The 23,635-nt window shown below is 45.0% G+C and overlaps 1 protein-coding gene and 1 non-coding gene across 3 annotated transcripts in view; both read right to left on the minus strand.

Moving 5' to 3' along the window:
• The window catches only part of PDXDC1 (pyridoxal dependent decarboxylase domain containing 1), a 60,055-nt gene that overhangs the window by 8,297 nt on the left and 28,123 nt on the right, over nucleotides 1–23,635 (minus strand). For both annotated transcript variants that reach the window (XM_008257801.5, XM_017342500.4), the window contains exons 6-15: nucleotides 22,562–22,751; nucleotides 17,956–18,024; nucleotides 16,839–16,917; nucleotides 12,331–12,415; nucleotides 11,393–11,441; nucleotides 11,138–11,239; nucleotides 9,860–9,985; nucleotides 6,762–6,812; nucleotides 2,461–2,524; nucleotides 425–513 (exon numbers count right to left, since the gene is read on the minus strand). In XM_008257801.5, the coding sequence (XP_008256023.3) occupies nucleotides 425–513; nucleotides 2,461–2,524; nucleotides 6,762–6,812; nucleotides 9,860–9,985; nucleotides 11,138–11,239; nucleotides 11,393–11,441; nucleotides 12,331–12,415; nucleotides 16,839–16,917; nucleotides 17,956–18,024; nucleotides 22,562–22,751 (904 nt within the window). The remainder of the gene's footprint in view (nucleotides 1–424; nucleotides 514–2,460; nucleotides 2,525–6,761; nucleotides 6,813–9,859; nucleotides 9,986–11,137; nucleotides 11,240–11,392; nucleotides 11,442–12,330; nucleotides 12,416–16,838; nucleotides 16,918–17,955; nucleotides 18,025–22,561; nucleotides 22,752–23,635) is intronic.
• Nucleotides 20,856–20,988, minus strand: LOC127491507 (small nucleolar RNA SNORA70). The gene has a single exon (XR_007920228.1). It is a non-coding gene; the product is annotated as a small nucleolar RNA SNORA70 (small nucleolar RNA).

The following is a 23,635-nucleotide window of genomic DNA, read 5'->3' on the forward strand; positions in this document are numbered from 1 at the left end:
TCCAACAACTAGGACACCGCTGTGAACACCTTACACCATTTATCATACTCTTTAGGGTAAAAGCTCCGAGGTACCATTTCAGGGTCAAAAGAGCTACCAAAGCATAAAGGCTCCCCGGAACCGACTGTCGAAGGTGCCCTGAGGACTTGGCCTTGAGCACCTGACAGTGCTCAGAGGGGCTCTGCAGACCTCGCTCTCCACGCAGGTCGTCTCTTGGCCTCGCACAGCGACAAGGAACGCTCCCATGAGGAAGCTGAGGCAACGATGCCAGGAGGCCTTGCCAGAGGGGAGTCAGTACGTGAGGCGCGGCAGGACCCAGGCGAGTCTAGTGCCTTCCTCCCCTGTGGGTGGGATTTCCTTTTCAGGACCATGTGCTGTCTCAGCCCCGAGATGTTCAAGAAAACACAACCGAGCCCATCCTCACCCAGCGATTCAGTGCGTCACAGGAATGCCTCTCTCGGCCGGCAGCCGCAGGTGCCATGCTGGGCACTGGGACAGCTTTAAACACTGGATCTGAGGTCAAGACACAGACAGGAGATTCACTCCCAGAAACCAGGCTAACAGCAACACACAGCTGTCCGAGCCTGGCGTCAACCCCAGGGAATGGTCTCAAGGGCACTGAACCCAACGGCCACCTGATGGAAGGCTGGAGCTCCCCATCTGTCTCTCAGGAACTACAGAACACTGGAACACACTCACACAAAGCCAGCCTTAGTTTTATGTTTTAAAAATGTGTCCTTATGAGGAAGAGCGAGCACTGTGTGGGGTCCGTCCGAGCCCGCCAGCTTTCTAATCAGGTGGCTCCAGACCCCCCCTCACTCAGCAGGTGGTCTGGTGCCCACTGAGGCCAGGCACTGTGCCAGACACTTGGGATGGAAATCTGGGGAGGCTTCTGTCACCATGGAAGTTACATTCTAGTTAGCAAGCAGAACCTAAGGAAAATAAAATCACTGCACTCATGTGTCACTGTCAGTGCCATGAGAGAAGGCAGGGGCTCCATACAGTACGGCAGAGGGCCTGAGACACGCCAGACTGGGAGGCGCTCTGAGGTGGCATGCAGTGGGGACCCCAGTGGTGATGAGGCAGTCAGGGGAGTGAGAGGAAGTGTGTCTGAAGCAGAGGGATGTGCAAGTGCTGAGGCCTTGCACGAGGAAGGAGGAGTGTCGCCGGGGCGCACACGCCAATCTAGCTGGAGCAGAGCTAGAGGGGAAATCAGAGAGGCAGGGCAGCGCGCACGGGCCGGCCGTTGCGGGCACAGCCATGAAGGGCCTGGACTGTACTCAACTCAAGCGCAGATACGGAGGGGTCCGGGTGGAGAAGAAATACCTGTGGCTTCCACTTGCAATGTTCACTCACTTTCACATGGAGAAGGTTCTGGAATGGGGTGTACAGACTGTATGGAAGTCAGACAGAGGCCAAGAGGAGACTCTGACCATCCAGGTGAAAAATAATTGTGCCCTGGACTAGGTTGGGGACATTCTTGGACTTTTTTTTTTAAGATTTATTTTTTATTTATTTGAAAGGTAGAGTTAGGAAGAACAGAGAAAGATCTTCCTCCTGCTCGTTTGCTCCCCAAAAGGCTGCAACGGCAGGGGCTTGGCCAGGCCAAAGCCAGGAGTTTCACGGGCGTCTCCCACACAGGTGCAGGCCCTTGGGCCATTCTCTGCCACTTCTCCCATGCACATTAGCAGGGAGCTGGATCTGAAGTGAAGCAGCTGGGACTCAAATCAGCATCCATAAGCGATGTCAACATTGCAGGCAGCGGCTTTACCCACTTTGCCACAACACCAGCCTCAGGGACACTGTTTTTTTTGTTTGTTTGTTTGTTTGTTTGTTTTTAAGATTTTACTTATTTACTTGAGAAGCAGAGTTATACAGAGAGAGGGAGAGACAGCTGGTTCACTCCCCAAATGGCCGCAACCGTTGGAGCTGAGCTGATCCAAAGCTAGGAGCTTCTTCCAGGTCTCCCTTGTGGGTGGTGCAGGATCCCAAGGACTTGAGCCATTTTCCACTGTTTTCCCACGCCATAAGCAGAGAGCTGGATCAGAAGAGGAGCAGCCGGGACATGAACCGGTGCCCATATGGGATGCTGGCATTGCACGCAGAGGCTTAGCCTACTATACCACAGCACTGGCCTAGACACAATCTTTAAAAGTAGATTCCTGGGTCCAACCTACTGAACCAAAATACCTACAGAGTAGGACCCAAGAATCTCTCTTCAAGTGACTTTTTCTCAGCCATTCCTGTGCACCAGTCTAGGGACTGGCATTCAGCAACCACAGGTTTAATCACTGAGTCCTTTGGCACTTAGCACTGAAGTTCTTGTGAAAACTATGAAGTTTTTCTGAAGTAATGCCTGAAGATTTTAGCCATAAAGATATTTTGGACTATCTATTTAACTTGATTTAAAGTGGAATCGCATTCAAAGCCCTGAAACAGACAAAAAACAAAATCACCTACCTGCACCTGAAAATTCTTGCACGAATCTGAACACCACCACTGGAGAACTGAGCTCATCTTCTACCTGCAAAAGTGGAGGCCTGGTGTTACCAAGCAACATTCAGTCGCAAACACCCACAAGGTGAAACGCTGAGTGTGGAAAAGACCGGACAGATGCTCTATTCCATAAACGCATTAGAAAGGTCAAAGGTTAATTTCAGTTGCTATAGAAATGAAAATAAAGGGTTTGGTAAAACTTTTAGATATAACTATGAGCCAGCCCTTAAAGTACGCTGTGAATCACATAACGAGCACCTGACACTAAGCGGTACGGAGGCAGGAGGAATCTAACACCGCGGACACAATCTAGGTCTGACGTTACAGCTCAAAAAAGCTGAGCACAAAGTAGAGCCCGAATCAGTGCTGCAGAGCCAGTGCTCGCAACCAGGGAGGGTTTACTGGACTTTTCAACTGACAGGGAATAAAAGAAGGGGAACAGCTACTTTCCTCTCACCTTGTACAACTTTCAGGAGACAGTCCTGCTTGGATGGAGACGACCGCAGTCTAGAACTCCATTTTATAAACAAATTTAGTACTCACAGTCAAGACAGGCGGCAGACAACGGAAGTGCAGTAACGGGTTTCCTAACAGATGAAGATGTTCACTGCACCAAGTTCAGGCTCTCCACTGAACAAGTTACACCGAGGCCTAGCTTCACCCTGGGGCCAGGCCTGCGCTGAGCAGCAGCGTCCCCAGCAGGCTCAGCGGTGTTTGGCAGGGGGAGATCATCATGCACTCAACAATCGCAGCACTAGGGTTCTAGTCACAAAACCCGTGTGCAAGGCCCTGAGTGTGGCGACTCGTCTGGCGAGCCACACCAGGAGACGCTGACCGGGAAAGACAGGCAGCAGCTGGGTCAGCATCTTTTCCACTCACTTTTCAGACTGTGGGGATGTGACTCAGATGAAACAAGATTTATATTCAGATCTGCCCATTATTCACGAAGCAGGTTCCTGTGCTAAGTGCTTTTATATTTATCATCTCCTTCACAGAAAACTACTGGTATTTTTAAAGGAATAGAGGTCTAATATTTATAGTTTGGAGTAAGATCAGTAAAAGCAAGTAGGAATAAAAAAGGTGACAGAATAGTCCACCCATTCCCTTATCCTCAGGACAGGGAAGACTGATTTGAGTGCCAGACTTCTAAGTACTTGTATAGTTGTGATCACCTTTTCTTTCTTTGAACTCGGGGGTGTCAAAACTTGGTATGCATAAGAAATACAGAAATGTGGTCCAGGGTTAAACACAGAAACTGCTGGCTATAATGAGCTAATGCTGAAGTACTGGATTACACAGAACCAACTGGGGCCAGCACTGTGGCGCAGCGGGTTAACACCCTGGCCTGAAGCGCTGGCATCCCATATGGTCGCCAGTTCTAGTTCTGGCTGCTCCTCTTCCGATCCAGCTCTCTGCTATGGCCTGGGAAAGCAGTGCAAGATGGCCCCAGTCCTTGGGCCCCCGCACCCATGTGGGAAGAAGCTCCTGGCTCCGGATTGGCACGGTTCTGGTCGTTACAGCCACCTGGAGAATGAACCATCAGATGGAACACCTCTCTCTCTCTTTCTCTGTGTGTGTGTGTGTAACTCTGACTTCCAAATAAATAAATCTTTAAAAAATAAATAGAACTGGGCTGGCGCTGCAGCTCACTAGGCTAATCCTCCGCCTGCAGCGCCGGCACACCGGGTTCTAGTCCCAGTTGGGGCGCCGGATTTTGTCCCGGTTGCCCCTCTTCCAGGCCAGCTCTCTGCTGTGGCCCGGGAGTGCAGTGGAGGATGGCCCAGGTGCTTGGGCCCTGCACCCCATGGGAGACCAGGAGAAGCACCTGGCTCCTGGCTTTGGATCGGTGCAGTGCGCCAGCTGTGGCGGCCATTTGGGGGGTGAACCAACAGAAGGAAGACCTTTCCTCTGTCTCTAACTCTGCCTGTCAAAGAAAAATAAATAAAAAAATAGAACCAATCATCAAAAACAATTTAAGTCATTGCTGGATTCACAAAGTTCACAAAAAAAGGGAATCCACAAAGAGAAGCAAGCAGAAAGATGACAGACAGTAAGCTGCGCTGCAGGGGAAGGGGACATGTACAGGGCCTGGACCTGACTCTCAGAGCTAGGGTCTTGCAGTTTAAGGAGGGACAGTGGTGAATTTGCATAAAGCCTGTCCAAAGCTTTTGTGGGAGAAAACAGTCAACGAACAGATACGTAGTATGATTCAGATGGCAGGAAGAGAAAGGAGGAAGGAAATAACCCCAGCAATAGAGTGGTGGATGGCAGGGGGTGACCAAAGGGGTCAGGAAGGGCCTTTCCGAGAGGTCATATTTGAAGTAAAATCTGAAAGGTAAGAAACCAGTCACAAGAAGAATCAAGGAGAGGGAACGTGTTTCCAGGCAACGGGAACAGCGTGTACAAAGGAGACTGCTGTGAGGGTTACTGGGAATAAACCTGAGTACTTAGTGCTGCACATGGCACCTAGGGAGCATTTCACAAGCAGCAGCTGCCATGGTGATGGGGACAACCGACAGACAAGACTGCTCAGTGTCTGCCACAGGAACAGAGTTCATGCCCGTCCAGGTTTGGCCTTACAAAGCTGCTCCAAAACAACTGGTGATGAACACCACTGCATCTGGTTGGAGGAGGAGGCGGAGTACAGAGGAGATGAGGAAGAACCTGAGTGGGCTCAGCAAGGCAGGGACAGGAATGGCACCCGGGCCTAGCATGCCCCATGCATAGCTCTGTTTGCAAACAGGAGTCCAACCAACATAACTTGGTTTGACAGCTGAGTGCATGGGCTCAGGAGGCCAAGGGAATGATTCAATGTCACAAGGCCACACCGTGGCACCGCTCAGAACAGAACCTAGGTCTCCAGACTCCTCTAACGTCAAGGTTCTCCCAGGGAGAACTCGGGTCAACTGGCTCCAAGCAGCTCAGGAGGCAACACAGAGGGGCTCCACTACCCTAAACCAAACCAGGCTCTAAAATAAGAGACAGGGTGGGCACTGATAGCAGGTTAAACCGCCACTTGGGATGCTTGTATCCAATATCAGAATGCAGGGTTTGACGACTTCACACTTCAGATTCAGCCTCCTGCTGAAGGGCCAATGACAATGATGGCCCAAGTACTGCCACCCATGTGGGAGAACCAGATGGAATTCCTGGCTCCTGGTTTTAGCCAGGCCTAGCTCTGGCTGCTGTGGGCACCTGGAGAGTGAACCACAGGATGGAAGATCTCCCCTTTCTCCCCTTCCCCCCCAATCTTTCAAATAAATAAAGCTTAAAAGAAAAAAAAAGAAATTATACTAACTAGAACTCCAAACAAACATTGAGGGGCTAGTGCTGTGGTGCAGCAGGTTAAAGCCCCGGCCTGCAGCACCGGCATCCCATATGGGTGCTGGTTCAAATTCTAGCTGCTCCACTTCCAGTCCAGCTCTCTGCTATGGCCTGGGAAAGCAGCAGAAGATGGCCTAAGTTCTGGGGCCCCTGCACCCACGTGGGAGACCTAGACGAAGCTGCTGGCTCCTGGCTTTGGATCAGCACAGCTCTGGCTGTTGCAGCCAGTTGAGGAGTGAGCCAGCAGATGGAAGACCTCTCTCTCTCTGGCTCTACCTCTCTCTTTAACTCTTTCAAATAAATAAAATAAATCTTAAAAAAAAAAAAAAAAACTTAATTCAACTTAATTGTACCCTGAAGGATTGTCAGAAAACTTTTTAAAGCAGAATTTGACCCATATATTTCCTTAAACACTACGATGAAAATAAACATGAGACCAATCAACAGGAGCTGACACTCACTCTTGGCTGTGAGCACTGCTAAACCTTTACTTCCTCGTCTGGTTATTATCCCTAGGGGGTAATCTCTGAGAGATTCATTTTAACAGAAAATCCCTCTTTGTACAAACGGAAAAACTGGTGTCAGAAGGTTTCAGAAAAGCAGTGCAGAGCACTCCGAGACACATGATGGTTTTTCATTTCAAGAAGATGGGTGTTCTACAGCCCTCAGGCTGGTGAAGTCAGTGGTGTTTCTAAGATCTCCGTGCAAGTCCACATCTTAATAGAATGAATGGATTGTATGAAAGCACTACAGGAATTTAAACATTGTGTGGGACAAATTTTTTGGCTTCAGGCTAACTGCATAATTCGGTCATAAACATTCATTCCAAAGAATGTGGTTTTTCATTGGAGCTGCCATATTTCCACTGAAATTCATGTTCCAATTCTAGACAAAAAAACCATTTTGCATTGTTGAAGTTAAGTGGATGACATCTTCCATACCAAGATTCTGATGTGGTTTACTTTCTTCAAACCCTCCTGCAACCGCTGACTCTGCAAATGACAAAAAAAGTTCATGTATTACTCAATGACTCAGTGGTTTTCATGAATCTTTGCATTCTGCAAACAAAGATCTCAGGCAGACAAAGCCATCTGCAACTTGGTGATTTCTAAGTTTGACTACGAATTTTTACATTTGAACATCTGCAAATATTCCCCAATCTTTCACTTTTAGAAGTTACCATAGTGATTTAAGAAAAGCTGTTTAAGTGAGGCATGGGAATCTGTTGCATTAACCTAATTAGTCAGAGTAGAGCAGGTATTGGGTGCAGTGGTTAAGTTGCCACTAGGGAAGCCCAAATCTCATATCAAAGTGCCTGGGTTCAAGTCCTAGCTCTGCTTCTGCTTCCTGCTAATGCACACCCCAGGAGGCAGCAGGTGACAGCTCAAGAACTTGGGTCCGTGACTCCACATGGGAGATCTGGATTGAGTTTGAGGCCATTGGCTGTGGCAGGATTTCTCACCAGTATCACCAGCAGGACTATGGGTAAGGCAATTCATCTGCCACTTACTAGTCAGGTCCTTCAATGAGTTACTTAACGTCTCTGCGCTTCGGTTGCCTCAGCTATAAAACGGGGATGACAGCATCTGTCTTCAGGGATGCTGTGAGGAGCTGATACACATGAAGTTATCATTCAAAATGCCAAAGCTGCGGAGACCACATGGCTTAGTAGTTCATGCCATCATGACTTTCCTGCACTCTATAGGCCAAGGGGAATTGAAAAACTTAATTCCTTGAGTGCCCAAACCTTCTCTAAACTGACCAAGCGACTATGGCAATAAAGATTTACCTTTCCTGAGAACCAAATCAACATGTGAGTCAACAACGAGAGCACTTTTTTTAAAAATGTGGGGCTTGGGGCCAGCGCTGTGGCGTAGCAGGTAAAGCCACCGCCTGCAGTGCCAGCATCCCATATGGGTACAGTTCTAGTTCCGGCTGCTCCACTTCCAAACCAGCTCTCTGCTATGGTCTGGGAAAGCAGCAGAAGATAGCCCAAGTCCTTGGGCCCCTGCCCCTGAGTGGGAGACCCAGAAGAAGCTCCTGGCTTCCGATCGGCACAGCTCCAGCCTTTGCAGCCATTTGGGGAGTGAACCAGCCAATCGAAGATCTCCTCTCTCTACCTCTGACTCTCTAACTCTGCGTTTCAAATAAATACATCTTTTTTAAAAAGTGGGGCTTTTGTAAATGTAAACGTTGAAATTATTTTTAACGTAAAAAAATGAACTATCCCAATAGCATCATAACCTAAGGACCACTGCTATAGCAATACAAAAACATTGTGGCATTTGGGGAGCTCGCTTGCTCGCTCTCTCTCCTCTCTAACTCTGCCTTTCACAGTAGGCTAAAAGGCTAAACTTCAGCTTGTGACGCCAACATCCCCCATGGGAATACTAGTGTGTGTCCTGGCTGCTCTGTTTCTGATTCAGCTCCCTGCTATGTACCTCAGAAAGCACTGAAGGTGCCCCAAATACTTCATATGGGAGACACTGATGAAGTCCTGGGCTCCTGGCTTTGGCCTGGACCAGCCCCGGCTGTTGCAATCATCTGGGGGGTAAAACAGTAGATAAAAGATCTCTCTGTCTCTCCCTCTCTGTCACTCTGCCTTTCAAATATTTTTTAAAGATTTATTTAATCGAAAACATTTTTTTAAATATTTATTTATTTGAAAAGTAAAGTGACAGAGGGAGAGACAGACAGAGGTCTTCCATCCACTGGTATACTCCCCATATGGCCGCAACCACCAGGGCTGGGCCAAGGCAAAGCCAGGAGCTTCTTCTGGGTCTCCCACACGGGTGCAGGGGCCCAAGAACATGGACCAACCTCCACTGCTTTACCAGGCGCATTAGCAGGGAGCTGGATTGGAATGGAGCAGCCGGGACTAGATCTGGTGCCCATATGGGATGCTGATGTTGCAGGTGGCAGCTCTACCTGCTCCACCACAGCACAACAGATAAACAGTAACAAAACAAAACCACCTATATGGATTTCAAAAATTCTGGCACCAAAATAAATCTACCTCAATTTCATTTTCCACAAACCTATTCAAGTCCCATTATGTGAGATCAGGGACCACTATAGGAGCTTCAAAAGAGATGAACTCATTAAGTCCTTATAATAATTGTAATAATCTTCTATTACAACCTCTCTTTCACAGGTAAAAAAATGGAGATGTCTAAATATGGCATCACGCTTCTGACCTTAGGAAGGGGCTCAGCTCTCACACTGTACAAATCTGACTTTTTTTTTTTTTTTTTTTTTTTTGCTTTATAAATGGTATGGTCTGAATGTTTGTGCTTGCCCAAAGTTCCAATGTTGAAATCAAGTCTCCAGTGTGACAGTTAAAGAAGTGGGGCCTTTGGATATGACTGGAGCATGAAGGGAGCGTGGCCACCCCTTCCACCACGTGAGGACACACAAGGCACCATCTGCAAGGGATGGCCCTTCACCAGACACCAAATCCGCTGGTGTCTTGACCTTGGACTTGCCAGCCTCTACACCTGTAAGTAACCAATTTCTGTTGTTTGTAAATTACCCAGTTCCAATGCACTAAAACTAAACTATAGCATAATTCCACCTTGTTCACACTTAAAACAACTCAAATTAAAAGAGAATTAGAACTGTCCCTAAAACTCTGCAATTTGGGAACCCAAGTCAGTTGGGTTAACAATATCCATGCTACTTGAAGTAACCTTTAACCTTCATATTCTCCCACTCTGGAAAGTCAGTCGGTTATAGCAAACGTTCAATGCCCCGATCTGTTCCTCCAAATCATCTTGTGACTTCTTTTCTCAGCCCATGTGGGCAGTGGCTTTCATGTTAATCTGATTTCATCTGCACACAAATGCTGGGAGAATCCCAGAGTCTCTCCCAGAACTCTAAACAAGCAACATATACATGCAGGGCAATGAGTCTGCCTGCTAATGAGGCAGCAGATCCAGACAATGAGGGCTGGAAAGAGCATACAAAATCAAGCATTTGTCTGTCTCTGCTTCCGCCAAGGAAACTCTGCAACTCATCTGAACTCCAGGTTTCTACTCACCAACTGACAGGCATGCTTGATCCTTTCCACAGTCCCATCAAGTCCCAAGTATTGCAAAGATAACCACAGAGGCAGGGCACGGAGTTTATCTGCTGGCTTATTTGATGTAAGACCGGCAACTAAAGTCTAAAAAAGCAAACATGGGTTCATTCATCAGTCATCGAACGCTCCTAATAGAATTAACTAGCCATCATTTACTGAACACCTAGTTTGTGACAGACCCTATGCTACATACTCGGCTTGCATCACTCTTTTGATCTTCCAACAACTCCATGAAGAACTACTCTAGGTAGCTTAGCTCAGAGACTTCGCTTTGCCCAGGGGTTCACAACCATGGAGTGGCAAAGCCAGAAAGAAAATGTAGATAGAGGGGCCAGTGCTGTAGCACAGCAGACGAAGTTTCCATCTGTGACACCAGCATCCCACATGGGTTCTGGTTCAAGTCCTGGTAACTCCACTTCCCACCCAGCTCCCTACTAATAATTCATCTGGAAAAGTAGCAGAAGATGGCCCAAGTACTTGGGTCCCTAACACCCATGTGGGGGACCTGGATAGAGTTTCTGGCTCCTGGCTCCGGCCTGGGAGGGAGGGAGGCAGGAAAGGGAGGGAAGGGAAGGAAGGGAGAGAAGGAGGGAGAGAGGGAGGGAGGGAGAGGGGGAGGGAGGGAGGAAGGAAATAAACACAGATGAAAAGCTGGGGCTTTCAGCCACTCAGACAGCCCCTTCCTAGGCTCTATGTCCTCAAAGGTCTGGCCATGATCCACTGAGCAAGACTTCAGAAGCTGTCTTCACAGGCATCACTTAGAGCTTCCTTTGCATGTCACTATCACACTAACCAATCATTACTGAGAACTACAATTATGGTTTTTAAAAAACAACATCTTAACAGCCTATTGGACAATGCAGTTCAGGAACTTTAAAATACTCCCACTCAGTAATTCTACTAATAGAAACCTACTCTAGGGAAATAATTTGAAATATAAAAAGATATTCATTATCTCATTATTTCAGTAACAAAAATTTGCAAACACCCTGAAAGTCCACAAATGGAGAATGATTAAATAAACTCTGAGAGTTAAGTGACAGAATATGACCCAGTTACAAAATGCCATAAAAACTCTTCATATGCATAGGGTGAATAAACAGAAAAAAAATTTTTTAACGTAGTAGAAATAGAATTGAGGACAATTTTTCACTCTTCCCCTTACTTTTCTCTATTTTGTCCCTAAAGCCAGTGAGCATCAGCCCCTCCCTACTACCTCCCAGTGCAAGCCCTCACCAAGGCAGGGTCATCATGCTTGTAGAGTGTCACTGCGGGAACAGCCGGCAGACCCAGCCATGGGCCAGGAGTCAGTGTCATGCTATCACATTTGGTTGCAGCCTAACAAAAAGAGAGAAGCTGTTCATTACATTATCAGAACACACTTAACCCAACACCCTTCTCCAGTCATAAAAACTACAGAAAGCCATTAGGAACTGAGTGACTTTAATTTTATTCTGAAAAACACCAATATTTAGTAAATCAACAACATACCAGCACTGATGAGGAGACATAACCTAGAGCCAATGTTGCCAGATTCACACTGGAAAAAAAAACACCAGTCTAAGAGCTGATTACTTCTTGTTGCTTACTCACTAAGTAAACAAATAAAAGGCTGTGCTGCTGCAAGCTGACATTTAAGTCTTTCAGCTGCATTACCAGTTTTTATAACAGCAACAGAATATGAGGTTTGTACAAGTGTTAGGAAAACCTTGAAAATGCATTTTAATCAAAGTGTCTTTCACAGGATGTCTCTACTTATTTGGTATAGTGAGTATACTATTCTATATCTGTCACAGTAACTACTTTTAAGTTATCATTCTTTTCCAAGGAATAAAATAGAAAATGTACCTACCATGGATGCCATGGTGGGCAGGGGCTACTTTGGCTGCCCTATATACTGCCCCCTCCTCTCTCCATGGCAACCAAAGTCCTTCTGGGAAACCACCCCGGTTTCCAGGATCACACCTCAAGCTTTGGTTAGAGGAGACACCACCGCCTGCTCTAGAGGTGGGCAAATACCCTAAACTATCAGAGCACTCCACTTTCCTGGCCACAGTCATCAGTTCCATATGAGACTTTTGCCGAGACGTCTCACAAACTAAACACGAGGCTGGAGTTCCTATAGTTGCACCAAAATAGTAAAGTATCAGACAGAGTCACGTGGAGGGAACCAAGCCAAATGACCGTGTCCATTCACAGGGGAAGGGGAGAAAGACAGTGAAGCACGGCTGACACGTGCTGACAGCTGTAGCTCACACTGGTCTCTGAGATATACGAGCCAATGGAATCCCTTTCTGCTTAAGGCAGTTTGGGGTTTTGTTAACCGCAGTCAAGAGCCCTCAGTGCTAACTGCTGCTACCGAGCGTGAGCCTGGATGGCCACTTCTCACAATGACCGTGTTGCAGGCCCAACACGCACCACCTACTCACCCCTCCACGTGCAGCCATATGCCGTACTGCTCACAGAGTTCTTTCAAACGTCCAATCTTGTCTGTGTGACCTACTGCTGCAGTTCCTGGGATAAAACAAACAAGGATACTGAAAGAACAAATATTTTCTGAGTCTTTACAGCATATGAGTTTTTATAGACACTATCTCCTCCCTGTGAGGGGAATATAATATGATATCCTTTATTATGGCGATTTTCTTTGTGGACTGACTTAAAATGAACTTTTCCAAGCTGATTTATGCCCCTTCTACCCAAACAGGAGACCCAAATGAAGCTCCTGGCTCCTGGCTGGCACAGCCCTAGTCGTTGTAGCCATCTGGAGAGTGAACCAGCACATGGAAGATATCTTTGTCTCACCCTCTCTGTAACTCTGCCTTTCAAATAAATAAATAAATATATAAAAAAAGAGCATGGCCAGTGCCGCGGCTCACTAGGCTAATCCTCTGCCTGTGGCGCCAGCAACCCGGGTTCTAGTCCCGGTTGGGCCACCAGATTCTGTCCCGGTTGCTCCTCTTCCAGTCCAGCTCTCTGCTGTGGCCTGGGAAGGCAGTGGAGGATGGCCCAGGTTCTTGGGTCCTGCACCTGCACGGGAGACCAGGAGGAGCACCTGGTTCCTGGCTTCGGATCGGCACAGCGCGCTGGCCGTAGTGGCCATTTGGGGGGTGAACCAACGGAAGGAAGACCTTTCTCTCTCACTAACTCTGCTTGTCAAAAAAAAAAAAAAAAAAAAAAAAAAAGAGCATGTATTCTCCATTTTGTGAGCATATTCAAGCTTCTCACCGACACTTTGAGTCTCTCAATCTATACTTGAATTCTATCATTTTTTTCTGTAGTTATGTTCACAAGCATTCAGAACTGTTATCTCTTTTAGTGGATTATGTCTTTCATCAAATGATGTCTATTTTATCTCACATTAATATTGCCAGAGTACTTTCATTTTCTAAGCATTTGTCCAATATACTCTTTTCCAACCTTTTATTTATTTGCTTAAAGATTTGTTTATTTATTGAAAAGAGAGAGAGGTCTTCCATCTGCTGGTTCACTCCCCAGATGGCTGCAATGGCCAGTGCTGGGCCAGGCTGGAGCCAGGAGCTTCATTTGGGTCTCCCACTTGGGCCATCATCTGCTGCTTTCCCAGGACAGCAGTAGGGAGCTGGGTAGGAAGTAGAGCAGCCGGGACACTTAATGAAGTCCACATAGGATGCCAGCATCACAGGAGGTGGCTTCACCTACTACACCACAACGCCGTTCCCCTCTAACCTTTTATTTTATTGTCATTTACTGGGTGATTTTGATTTAAGTGTGATCTGTATAAAAAATACACAGATGAATTTGGGTTCCTGCCCCACACAGGTTGTTAACGTGCATTCTAGCCAGTTTAGACATATTGAACTCTTTAAGCTCTTCCCTTGGTAATCTGATTGCCCTCCAGAACTTCCCAGGCAGACCCCTTTCCAGACAGAACTTCAGTAAAACTAGTAAGATTTCAAATCCTTACCATGTGCCTAAACAAACTGGTTCTTTTGCCATGGTCTATACAAGGAAAATGGCTGAAAACTTTTCCCCTCACACATACATCCATCTCAAATTCATGTCAATGCCTGGGCTGTGCCATGTGACCCTTCCATGCAAATCAAAGCACAGCTGTTATGACAACATTCAGATTCCTTTTCATATTTTTTGGCAGTGGCTGCTGACCAAACCTCCCTGATATGTCTGCTCAGATGACTGCAAGGAATCACACTGGAAAATCACTGAGTCACATGCCAACTGCAGCCCACAGTCATCTGTTTGTCACGTGAGTCTATTTCTAAATTTTCTATTCTCTGCTTATTCTCATAAGGTCTTGATTATATTTAATTTTATATCAAATTTTAAAGTCAGATAAGGTAGACTCTCCACTTTCAAAAAACTGGGTATTCGTAGATCTTTTTTATTTCTTTTTAACTTTTTTAAAGATTTTATTTATTTATTTGTCAACTAGAGTTACAGACAGTGAGAGGGAGAGATAGAGAGAAAGGTCTTCCTTCTGTTGGTTCACTCCCCAAATGGTCGCAATGGCCAGAGTTGCGCCAATCTGAAGCCAGGAGCCAGGTGCTTCTTCCTGGTTTCCCATGTGGGTGCTGGGGCCCAAGGACTGGGGCCATCTTCTACTGCTTTCCCAGGCCATAGCAGAGAGCTGGATTGGAAGAGGAGCAACCAGGACTAGAACCCGGCGCCCATATGGGATGCCGGCGCCACAGGCAGAGGATTAACCTAGTGCACCACGGCACTGGCCCCAATTCTTTCCATTCTAATAGATATAATGATCTCATTGTGGTTTTAGTTTGCATTTCTCCAATGAGTGATGTTATAAAGACTCTTTGTAAGTGCTTAGACATTTATATATTTTCTTTGGTGACCAGTCAACATTATGCTCATTTTCAAAATTGCCCTATCTCCTGATTACTGGGTTTTAAGAACCTTTTGGCCAGCGCTGCGGCTCACTAGGCTAATCCTCCGCCTTGCAGCACTGGCACACCAGGTTCTAGTCCCGGTTGCCCCTCTTCCAGGCCAGCTCTCTGCTGTGGCCCAGGAGTGCAGTGGAGGATGGCCCAAGTGCTTGGGCCCTGCACCCCATGGGAGACCAGGAGAAGCACCTGGCTCCTGCCATAGGATCAGCGCGGTGCGCTGGCCGTGGCGGCCATTGGAGGGTGAACCAACGGCAAAGGAAGACCTTTCTCTCTGTCTCTCTCTCTCACTGTCCACTCTGCCTGTCCAAAAAAAAAAAAAAAAAAAAAAAAAAAAAAAAAGCCTTTTATAAATTTTGGATACAAGTGTTGTGGTGTAGTGGGTTAAGCTACTACGTGCAGTGTTGGCACCCCATATGGGTGTCCTGGCTGCTCCACTCCCACGCAGCTCCCTGCTAAAGTGCCTGGGAGGGCCTGAACACTTGGGCTCCTGTCATGCACATAGAGACCTGGATTGAGTTTCAGGATCCTGGGTTGGGCCTGGCCCAGCCTGGCCATTGCAGCCATTTGGGGAGTGAACTGGCAGAAGGAAGATCTGTCACTCTGCCATTCAAATAAATAAATAAATCTTAAAAAAAAAAAAAAAAAAAAGACAAATGTTTGGCAAATATTTTTCCCAATCTGTAGTCTGCTTTTCATTTTATCAGCGTTTTTTGGATCTGCAAAAGCTCATGCTTTTTGTGTTCTAAGAAAACTCTGCCTAATTCAAGGCCATAAAGATATTCCTCTATATTTTCAAAGTTCTATCATCTTAGCACATTTGTTTTAGGTCTGTGAACCATTTATGACAAGTTTTTATACACAGAGTGACTGATAAGTTTTTTCCACTTGTACCCAATTGTTCGAAAAGCACTGGTGGGAAACATTATTCTTTCTCCATTGAATTACCCTGGCATTATAAAAAAGCAAGTGACCATATATGTCACATGAATCTATTTCTACATTCTTTATTCTCTGATTAGTCTCACGGAGTCTTGATTACTTAGTTTTACAGGAAGTTACAAGATCACACGGGGTGAAAATTTCAAAGTTTACTTTTTCAAAATTATTTTGCCTACTAGATCTTTCATTTCTAGGCACACTTTACAGTTAGCTTATCAATTTCTACAAGAAGTTGAAGCCTACTGAAGTTTTAGTAGGGACTGAGATAAATCAGTAAATCAGTTTGGGGAAAATCTAATTAACAATGATCTTCCAACCCAGGCATAAGGCATATAATTCCACATATTTGGGTCTTCTTTAATTTCTCCCAGCAACAATTGTTCATTTTCAACATATAGTTTTTTTTTTTAAGATTTACTTATTTAGGGGCTGGCACTGTGGCGCAGCAGGCTAAAGCCCCAGCCTGTGGTGCCGGCATCCCATGTGGGCGCCAGTTCGCTCCTCTTCCAATCCAGCTCTCTGCTGTGGCCTGGGAAAGCAGTAGAAGATGGCCCTAGTCCTTGGGCCCCTGCACCCACATGGGAGACCTGTAAGAGGCTCCTGGCTTCAGATCGGCTCAGCTCTGGCCGTTGCGGTCATATGGGGAGTGAACCAGCAGAATGGGAGACCTCTCTATCTCTCTCTGGCTCTACTTCTCTCTGTAACTCCTCTGTCTTTCAAAATAATAAATAAAATAATTCTTAAAAAAAAAAAAAAGATTTACTTATTTATTTGAAAGGCAGGATTCCAGAGAGACAGAGGCAGAGAGAATTAGAGATATCTTTCATGCACTGGTTCACTCCTCAGTTGGCCACAGCAGCTGAGACTGGGGCAGGCCAAAGCCAGCAGTCAGGAGCTTCCTATTCACAAAATAATTCCCCTAACAAATCAACAATTAAAGAAATCTTATGAACCAACTTCAATACTTCAGTTCTCACCACAATGTGGACTATCTTAAACATATGACACATGAACATTTCTGAAGTCTTGATCTTGTTCAGGCTAAGTACTCGAACTCCCTCGTATTCCAATCAAAGATTCGGGTTCGTAACACCCACCAGCATTTGCGACAAGCACCAGGGGCAGTCTTCCTCGTTCCACATCATCTTTAATCAGTTTCTCCAGGAAGGCGACATCCTGGAACCAAGAAACAAACCACAAAAACATGTGGCAACCAACATAAAAGTTAGATAATGAAAAATTACGACTTTCAAAGGAAGCATATTGATTCTCAAAATCAGTCACTCAAATAAATTCTTGACAATTTTTCTATTATTTCTAATCACAGGTGTGAAAATCAAAGTCTTCCTTTAAGACTGGAAAAAATCAGTTAAACATTTACACTTAAAGGAAATGTTCTCTCAACCCCTTTGAAACAGCCAAGAAAGTATCTCTATTATTAATGTATCCGAAATTGAAAGTGAAACTACCTTTAAAACAGAAATTCAGAACCCTAAAATCCGTCCCTTTTCCTTCTGGCTTTACTAAGAAGAGGTTTAGCACCTGTATTGGTAAAAATAAGCAGAACTCAATCCCAAGATTACAATGAGGAACCTTATTTTCACAATCTGCCCATGCAAAAATCCGGGCAACAGTGATAATTTAAGTAAGGGTTTTTAAAGCAGGCATTTAGTCCAGCTGCTGAAACACCTGTGTCCCACACTGGACTGCCCAGGTGCAACTCCCAACTCCAGTCTCCAGCTTCCTGCAGATGTAGACACTAACAGGGAGTGGAGATGGTGCAAGTAATTAGGGGAGTTCTTGCCACCCACATGGGAGACTTAGTGAGCCTGGCTCCTGGCTTCAGTCCTAGGCCAGGGCCAGTTGTTGCAGGCATTAAGGGAGTGAACCAGTAGCTGAGTAGTCTCTCTCAAAAGAAAAATAATATGAAAAAAAATTTTGCTTTAGAAGGAATTGCTAGTGCTTAATTGGGTTACCATGTTCCTACTTAAAACAAGTGATACACATAATGATTAGAAGGTCCCTTAAGAACCAGGTATTCCTGATCTACCTGCCTACCTTCAGGGACACTGAAACACTGAAGTATGTATTATACAATAGAAAGACTAGAGCAATAAGTAAATATGCCAATATCTGTAAGCCAGCTAAAGTTGAAAGGAAGATGCAGCTTTAAACACATTCCATATTATTTTACAAACTAAAAGGAGAACTCACCATCTGATGCTGGGATCCAAACATCGTGTTACAGGGCACACGACACAGGCAGGGGAAGGGCAAGCCGAGCTGCAAGAAGAAACACACAACTTGACATCAAAGATCACCACCACCACTCACATATGACTGTGAAAGACTCCAGGACAAACCACAGCGATTCTTAAAAAAAAAAACAAACAAACAAACAAACAAAAAAACTACCCTGAGGAAATCTTAACATTATAGATGTTTATTTAGAAAGTCAAGCCGAAAACAAAAATAGCATGGGAGGATACAATGCAAACTGCTCTGAATGAGACAAGTATCTATCTTTGGTATATTCATTTTCTAAAGAGAAAAACAGCTGAGCCCTGAGCATTCCGGAGGGGTGGGGGTGGTATAATTTGGTATTTTTCCTCCAAGCATTACTGGTAACATCAACTAAAGGTATTCGAAGAACAGTATGTTTTTAATGTGTCCACCCACCCCTAAGAAGTAATAAATATGGAAAAGCAGAAGTGTGTTTTGTGAAAGAAGTGAGTGTTATAGATGGACTGTTACTGTCAAATTAATTTTATATTCTTCATTTTTAGCTTTCAATGTGTGAAGGATTTATAGTTTTAGGAATTGTAAACAGTTGTAGTATATTTTTCTATACGAGGGGACCTCCAAAGTTTGTATAAGTGGAATTAAAAGATTAAAACAAATTATTTCTCAATACAAGCTCCATGAAGTTCAAGACATTTTTGTAAAGAATATCAGCCATGTGATCCATCCTTAAAGAACTGAGGCACCTAGGAATTTAACCATGACATTAACTGCAAAAAACTGGGTGCCCATTAAAGATATTTTAAAACTAGGAAACAAAAAGAAGTCAGAAGGAGCCAAATTAGGACTGTAACATGGATGCCTATAGACCTCCTGTTGCAACTTGCAAAACTGTTTGCTACAGGAATGAACAGGAACAGTGCCAAGGTGGGGAAGCTGTCCCTGCTGTTTTCTGGCATTTGGCTAACTTTCTCCTAACACTCAACTGTCATCATTCTTTGGCTGCTCTCCAGAAAGTCAATAAGCATAATGCCTTGGACATCCCCAAAAACTACTGCTACGATCTGTGCTCCTGACCGCTGGTCTGCTTTTCTTTGACAGGACCACTTCAAATGCTTTGACTGTACTGGGAAACCCATGTTTCATCATCTCTTGTTACAATTCTTCTTAAGTCTTCAGCATCTTGATCCTGCTTTTTAACATTTGTGTTGAAAGCTCTGCTCTTGTTTGCAGCTGGTCTGGATGCAACAATTTTGGCATCTGTTGAGCAGAAAGTTTGCTTAATTCTGATTTCCCTGTCAGAACTGTGAGAGCTGAACCAACTCTATGCTACTGCTGTTGTTTCTGCTGTTAGTAGTTGGTCCTCTTCATTAAGGGCACAAAGATGATTAATTTTCTCCTTGCAAATTGATTCAGATGGTCTGCTGTTGCAGGCTTCATCTTCAACACTGTTTTCGTACCCTCTTAAAATGAGTTAAACATTTGACTGCTGACTTCTTTTGGGTACAGATCCCACAAACTTTTCATAAGGCATCAGTGATTTCACCATTCTTCCACACAAGTTTCACAATGAATCTGATGTCTGTTTTTGCTTCAATTTTAGGAGAATTCATATTGCCCAGATAGGTACTCTTTTTTGTAAAATTTCTTAAATCAAGTTTTATTTACTTGAGAGGCAGAGACAGATACAGATTTTTCCACCTGCTGGTTCACTCCACAAATGCCTCCAACAGCCACGGCCTGAACTTTCAGGTGGCAGAGACCTAAGCACCTGAGCCTTCACCTGGAGCCTCCCAGGGAGTACATCACCAGGAAGCTGGAACCTAGAGTGAGGCAGGACTCCAATCTAGATACTCTCATATCGGATGCAGGTGTCCCAAGTGGAGCTGACCGCTGTACCAGACATCTGAAGGGCTATTTTCAAACTGGTATCTTTCTTAGTGCCTCAAACTTGATCTTGCTCAGAAATGTCATAATAAACTAGTGGCTTTACTTCAGTGCAAAGAATTTTGAAATTTGGGGCTGGCACTGTGGTGCAGGTTAATTCTCCGCCTGCGGCGTCAGCTTCCCATATGGACGCCGGTTCGAGTCCCAGCTGCTCCTCTTCTGATCCAACTCTCTACTATGGCCTGGGAAATCAGTAGAAGATGGCTTAGGTGTTTGGGCCCCTGCACCCACATGGGAAACCCAGAAGAAGCTCCTGGCTCCTGGCTTCGGATCGGCCCCACTCCAGCCGTTGTGGCCATTTGGGGCGTGAACCAGCAAAGGGAAGAGCTTTCTCTCTGTTTCTCCCTCTCTGTCTGTAACTCTACCTCTCAAATCAACAATAAAATCTTTAAAATATATTCTGAAATTAATGCAGTTTTTCAGAGTATGTATTTTCCATGAACTTTTTGAAGATCTCTTGTATAACTAAGATTTGGTAGTGCTTAAAAACCAAAACTTTAATGAGTACTTTATTTACACATTTCCTCTTTAAAGAATTTTCTTTCACAGCAATCAGGATTTATTACTGATCATGATTCAGGAGTGCAGAATAGTGACGCCCTCATGAGTGGAGGGCCCAGCTCTTGTCTCAGGGACCACAACTGGGGATACATCTGACCCCACAACCGTCTGGGATAAGCCGTTTCTCAGCCACCATGTCTTCAAATTTATCCACATTAAACTTGGTAAAGCCCCCCCCCCTTCTTTCAGATGTGGAGGTCAGGGAACTTGAACTTGGCCCTGCACAAGTTGCAACTCGGTGGAAATGGACATGATGACTTGGCCAATGTGACTGTGCCTTCAGGCTTTCCAAAAGTGCCTGCATCCCTGTCTGCAGCCTAGATTAGGAACAGCATGAGGCAGAGGCATGAATGTCCATTGTGAAGGGCTGTCTCCAAGGTCCCTTAGGGCAACCCATACAAACAATAGGTTGTATACACTACCAAGGAGACCAGGCTTGTAGCTACTACATACCAGGCCCCCTGAAGAAAGGGAGCTGATCAGCTTAATTAGCTGCAGGTAAAGAATTATTTAAATTACAAAACACTCAAGTAGCACAAATCATCAAAAAAAAAAAAAAAAAAAAAAAAAAAAACAACCAGCAATAAGTAAAATGCCCACCTGTCCAACAAGCCACCAATACACTACTATTAACAGTTTAATATATAACCTTTCAGACACTTGTTAAGTATAAATATATTTATTACTATAGATGTATTTTTCTAGGTATATATAGGGCCGGTGCTGTGGCATAGTGGGTAAAGCCATGGCCTGCAGTGCCGGCATCCCATATGGGCGCCGGTTCGAGTCCTGGCTGCTCCATTTCCAATCCAGCTCTCTGCTATGGCCTAGGAAAGCAGTGGAAGATGGCCCAAATCCTTGGGCCCCTGCACCCATGTGAGACACACTGAAGAGGATCCTGGCTCCTGGCTACTGGCTTCGGATCGGCCCAGCTTTGGCCATTACTCCCATTTGGGGAGTGAACCAGCGGATGAGGGATATTACTCTAATATAGGACAAGTTTTATGCACAAAAATATCCATAACAGCACTAAATAAAGAGCATTACCTAAAAATGGTTATGAAAAGAAAAAAAAATTGGAAACACTAATTATCCAAGAGGGAAATAGTTACTACACAGGTACTTGAAAAAATATTATGGAGACATGAAAAATAAACTTTACTTCAAAGAACTGTTAAAACATGATATACTTCTGGGACAGGCTCCATTGGTGCACTAGGTTAATCCTCTGCCTGTGGCGCCGGCATCCCATATGGGTGCCGGTTCTAGTCCGGTTGCTCCTCTTCCAGTCCAGCTCTCTGCTGTGGCCCGGGAGGGCAGTGGAGGATGGCCCAAGTCCTTGGGCCCTGCACCCCATGGGAGACCAGGAGGAAGCACCTGGCTCCTGGCTTCAGAACAGCACAGTACGCGTTGGCCATTTGGGGAGTGAACCAACGGAAGGAAGACCTCTCTCTCTGTCTGTAACTCTACCTGTCAAATAAATAAATAAAATCTTTTAAAAAAATGATATACTCCTGTTATAATAGTAAGTGGTAAAAGCCAGACAAAATCATGTAAACACACACACACACACATACACACCTCTGATTGAAGTGTGGAAAGAAAGTGAAATGTTGACTGTGGTTGCATTTAGGCAATTAAAAACTGGGGCAGACATTTGGCATGGTGGTTGTTGCTGCTTGGGAAATCTGCATCTCATAGCACCACAAATCGCAGTGCCTGGTTTGAGTCCTAACTATTTGGCCTCTGATCCAGCATCCTGGTAATGTGCACCCTGGGAGACAGCAGACGATGGCTCAAGTACTTGAGTTCTGGGCTCCTGGCTTCAGCATGGCCCAATCCTGCCTGTTGCAGGTATTTGGGGAGTAAACCAGCAGATGGAAAAATCTCTATCTCCTCTTCAAATAAAAAAAAATTTTAATTTGGAAATACATCTATTATACATTCTTTAGTTCTAAATTTATTTATATAGAGAAATAGATGAAATAGAGAAAGCAGTCTGCATGCTTTAAAAGCCTCAGAACAAAATAACACAGTGTTTCTTTAAAATATCTACACTGTGCCACATTACCTGGTTACAAAGGTATTGGCCCAGGCCAGGTCTGGCAGCAGCACTAAGGTATATAACAGGCTTCTTGTTATATAGCACATTGAATCCATCCACCACAAAGTCCTCATATCGAGAATGAATGGCCAGCCTACAGATCTTTGCAAGGCCTTCTCTTTCTTCTTCATGGAAATAAGCACAGCCATTCTCATACCTGTTAAAGAGACAATCACAGGTTAACATGCTCTTCTACCTGGCTAATCAGGGTTTTATACAGAAGCACTTCTTTTCTGCAGCTACAGATGCGTGTTTACAGGACGTGAAACACCTCATTTAGATGGCTGCCGACTCTCACAGCCAGGAGCTATGAAGGAGTTTTGGCAATGACACTGCATCCACACCCAACTCCACAAAGAATAGAAACTCTGAGAGCAAGCAGAGGATGGGCGTCCTCCAGAGAAGAAGCCTGAAAATCTCGGCTCTGGTTACTCCATGCACAGGCCAGCACTGGATAAGGCAAACCTAGTTCTTGGAGTTTCAGCTCTACAACACTCAAATAATCTGTCAAAAACACTAGCCAGGCTAATTTTACTTCTATAATTATTTACTTGGGGGTTTTTCATTCTTCACAATCTACTAGACGAGGAGGAAGAATTTCAATTATAGGCATTAGATTTTTATCAGAAAAGAAAACTTCTCCTTTGTAATAACATTAGGCAGACGTGTTCTCTCACTAGGCCAGGCTATTTCCCAACATCTGCAAATGAAGGTCTCTCAATTTGAATGCTTCAGTGTTAGGCAAACATTCCTTCTCCATGAAAGTTACAGCATAAACACAATACCACAGGTCTTGTTCCTCCTGCTGAATCCTTAATCTGTTATAATTCCTTAATAATGTCAAGACTATCACAGCATACAGAAAAGTTCCAATTTCATAACACACATTCATCTTCCCTACAAGTTTCTTTTCTACAAAAGCACAAACTAATGCTATCATTAGTTTTTAGAAATAATAGGGGTCGGTGTGTAGTGCAGCAGGTTAAGCCATAGCCTGCAGTGACAGCATCCCATATGGGTGCTGGTTCATGTCCCAGCTGC

The sequence above is a fragment of the Oryctolagus cuniculus genome, chromosome 19 (assembly GCF_051225735.1).
Source record: "Oryctolagus cuniculus isolate XC-2025 breed Fujian yellow rabbit chromosome 19, ASM5122573v1, whole genome shotgun sequence".
NCBI classification, from domain to species: Eukaryota; Metazoa; Chordata; class Mammalia; order Lagomorpha; family Leporidae; genus Oryctolagus; species Oryctolagus cuniculus.